Raw genomic sequence first — 2,500 nt, 5'->3', positions numbered from 1 at the left:
TGCACATATTAACGTTAAGGACTTCATTATCGTATATTGAAATAAGTAAAGAAAGATCTAAACGAGTGAAATATATGGAAATATTAAGAGAAAAAGAAAGAGAAAGAGAAAGAGAGAGAAAGAGAAAAGAGAGGACGATTTATTATATCGAGATAATCTGATATAACTGCAAAATGTTAGAGAAAGATAAAACGAATAAACATAAGTAGATGTATATCTAATGAAAATAAATTAAATTAAAAATGAACAGAAAGTTAACGAAAAGATATAATTAACGTGAAAGTGAAAACTTCAAATAAATTCACGATATGCAAAGAGTGAATTAGCGAAGAAATGAATAATAATAAAAAAAAAAAAAAAAAAAAAAAAGAGAGAGAGAGAAGAGACAAAAAGAAATAAAAAGAATAAACAAGAAAGAAACATAGGAAAAAGAAAGAAAATTGTCAAATTGAACTGATGCAAAAACTAATTTAAATACACAATCTGGACAATCTGAAAACAATCTTTTTTTTTTCCTCCTCGATCGAATCCCTCTGACATCTTGAATCGTCTCTTTAACGTATGCTTTTGTATCTATATACACGTGATTCTCGCGAAGCGTGGAAACGATCGAGAGAGACGACGGGCTTTGCTTTTATCGACGAGAAAGCCAAGAGCGATTCGTAGCCGAGCTTGGGAATTATCGGCGTTCGTGGTTGGGAGAACAAATATACAAAAATAGCCTTCTTAGTTCTCGCATAATCGCAAGGTCAGAGACAGTTTCTGTTACGCTCTCTTGACTTTTAGAAGAATTTTAATCGCGTCTTTCTAAATCGAAATTTTCATTTTCTCCCTTTCCCCAAATCTCAAATCCCAATCCTGGCAAATGTCTGCTTGGACTCAATTCTTTCGAATTGATTGATATCGATCTACATTTTCTTTTTTTTTTCCGTACAAAAAACGATATAAATTGTTGTACCCAACGAGTTTGAAGAAAATATTTTGTAACCATTTTATTTGCTACAATCCATTATTATATTTATGTAAAATCCAATATAAATGATTTTACCTAAAATAATTATATTATACCTAAATATGATTTCTCTATGTGCATCTCCTCTCTCTCTCTCTCTCTCTCTCTTTCATTCTTTCTTTCTCTCTCTCTCTCTCTTTCTCATGGGAATTGTTGAGATGACTATACCGTTAAACTATGTCGACACCAAACTGCAACAATCCGATCGAATCAGAGATAGTAGGAACACGCGCGAGGGCTCACGATCTCTTTAGTAATCGCATCTGCACGTGCGTTTCTATTGCTTCGGGACTTGATCCGTGGCACGAGTAAAACAAAGAACGATTTCTTTATGAAGATCGATGAAAACTAAATGGAAATTAAAATTAAATTAAAAAGAAACAAAGAACAATGGAAAGAGAAGAAGAAGAAGAAGAAGAAGAAGAAAAAAAAAAAGAAGAATTATTATTTAAATACGAATCCAAGTCTCCTCCATTCGATTTCTTTCCTTTTATATCAATTTATTCATTTATCCAAATGAGATCAGCTGTGTTTGTCATGTAATTAATATTATGCAACGAAAAAAATCATATCAACAAATTTGTTACATAGTAATTGATTACAAAAAAAAAAAAAAAAAGAAAAAAAATAAGAAATGATATCACAGCTTGATATATATATATATATATAAATATAAAAGAAAAAAAAAGAAAGAAAAAGAAAAAGGAAATGAATCGTAAGAAGTAAAAATTTATGTTTCAAGAGAGTCGGAGAAAGAGAAAGGCGTTACGTCAATAGAACGTGCTATCTCTATTCGTCATCTAAAGTATCGGATCTATGGAGATCTTTTCGTGATCGATAGTTTGATAATATCCAATAGATAGGTAAAAGCGATCACTTTACACGAATATAAACGACTTATCGACTACTCGATGAAATTCGAGGTGAACGATTTTACATTGATCTATCGCTTTTCAAATGTTCTTTTTATCTATCTATCTCCATTTCGATTAGGACACTTCAAAGCGCGAAAATCATTCGAATGTTTTGTTTTTTCTTTTTAATGGCTCTCAAAAGTAATCTTAATTAATGCGCTTTACTATACGCAAAAAAGTTTGATGGATTTATCGATGTCGTACGTGATCAATATGAATATATCTCGTCGTATCGATCGTTACCATTTATAAAAAAAAACAAAAAAAAAAAAAGAGAAAAAAAATTCACTTTACAATGTATAATTGCAACCTCAAATATAATTGCAACGATTTACTCTCGCACGTATCGAATCGTAAATTAATATTAAATATTATTCATCGATCTAAATTGATCTGATTATATCATAAAGAAAAAGTATTTCCGCTTGAAAAAAAAGAAAAAATAAAAAAAGAAAAAAAAAAATAAAAAAGGAGGAAGAAAAAAAGGGAAGAGAGAGAAAGGAAAGGAGACAAAAAAGAATAATATTTTTACTTACACTGTGAAAAAACGTATCCGCTGCTTTCGGCATATCAT

General features: G+C 30.3%; 1 protein-coding gene across 7 annotated transcripts in view; it reads right to left on the bottom strand.

The window, feature by feature from the left end:
* The window catches only part of BicC (protein bicaudal C), a 40,348-nt gene that overhangs the window by 30,839 nt on the left and 7,009 nt on the right, over window positions 1–2,500 (bottom strand). For all 7 annotated transcript variants that reach the window (XM_035883568.2, XM_035883571.2, XM_085660692.1 and 4 more), the window contains one exon: window positions 2,463–2,500. This exon is cut by the window's right edge and continues 6 nt beyond it. In XM_035883568.2, coding sequence (XP_035739461.1) covers window positions 2,463–2,500 — 38 coding nt within the window. The remainder of the gene's footprint in view (window positions 1–2,462) is intronic.

This window comes from Vespa mandarinia, chromosome 12 (genome assembly GCF_050613455.1).
Source record: "Vespa mandarinia isolate Hongniang chromosome 12, ASM5061345v1, whole genome shotgun sequence".
Classification (NCBI taxonomy): domain Eukaryota; kingdom Metazoa; phylum Arthropoda; class Insecta; order Hymenoptera; family Vespidae; genus Vespa; species Vespa mandarinia.
The sequence above is the reverse complement of the archived record's forward strand: the minus strand, read 5'-3'. Positions and strand labels throughout refer to the sequence as shown.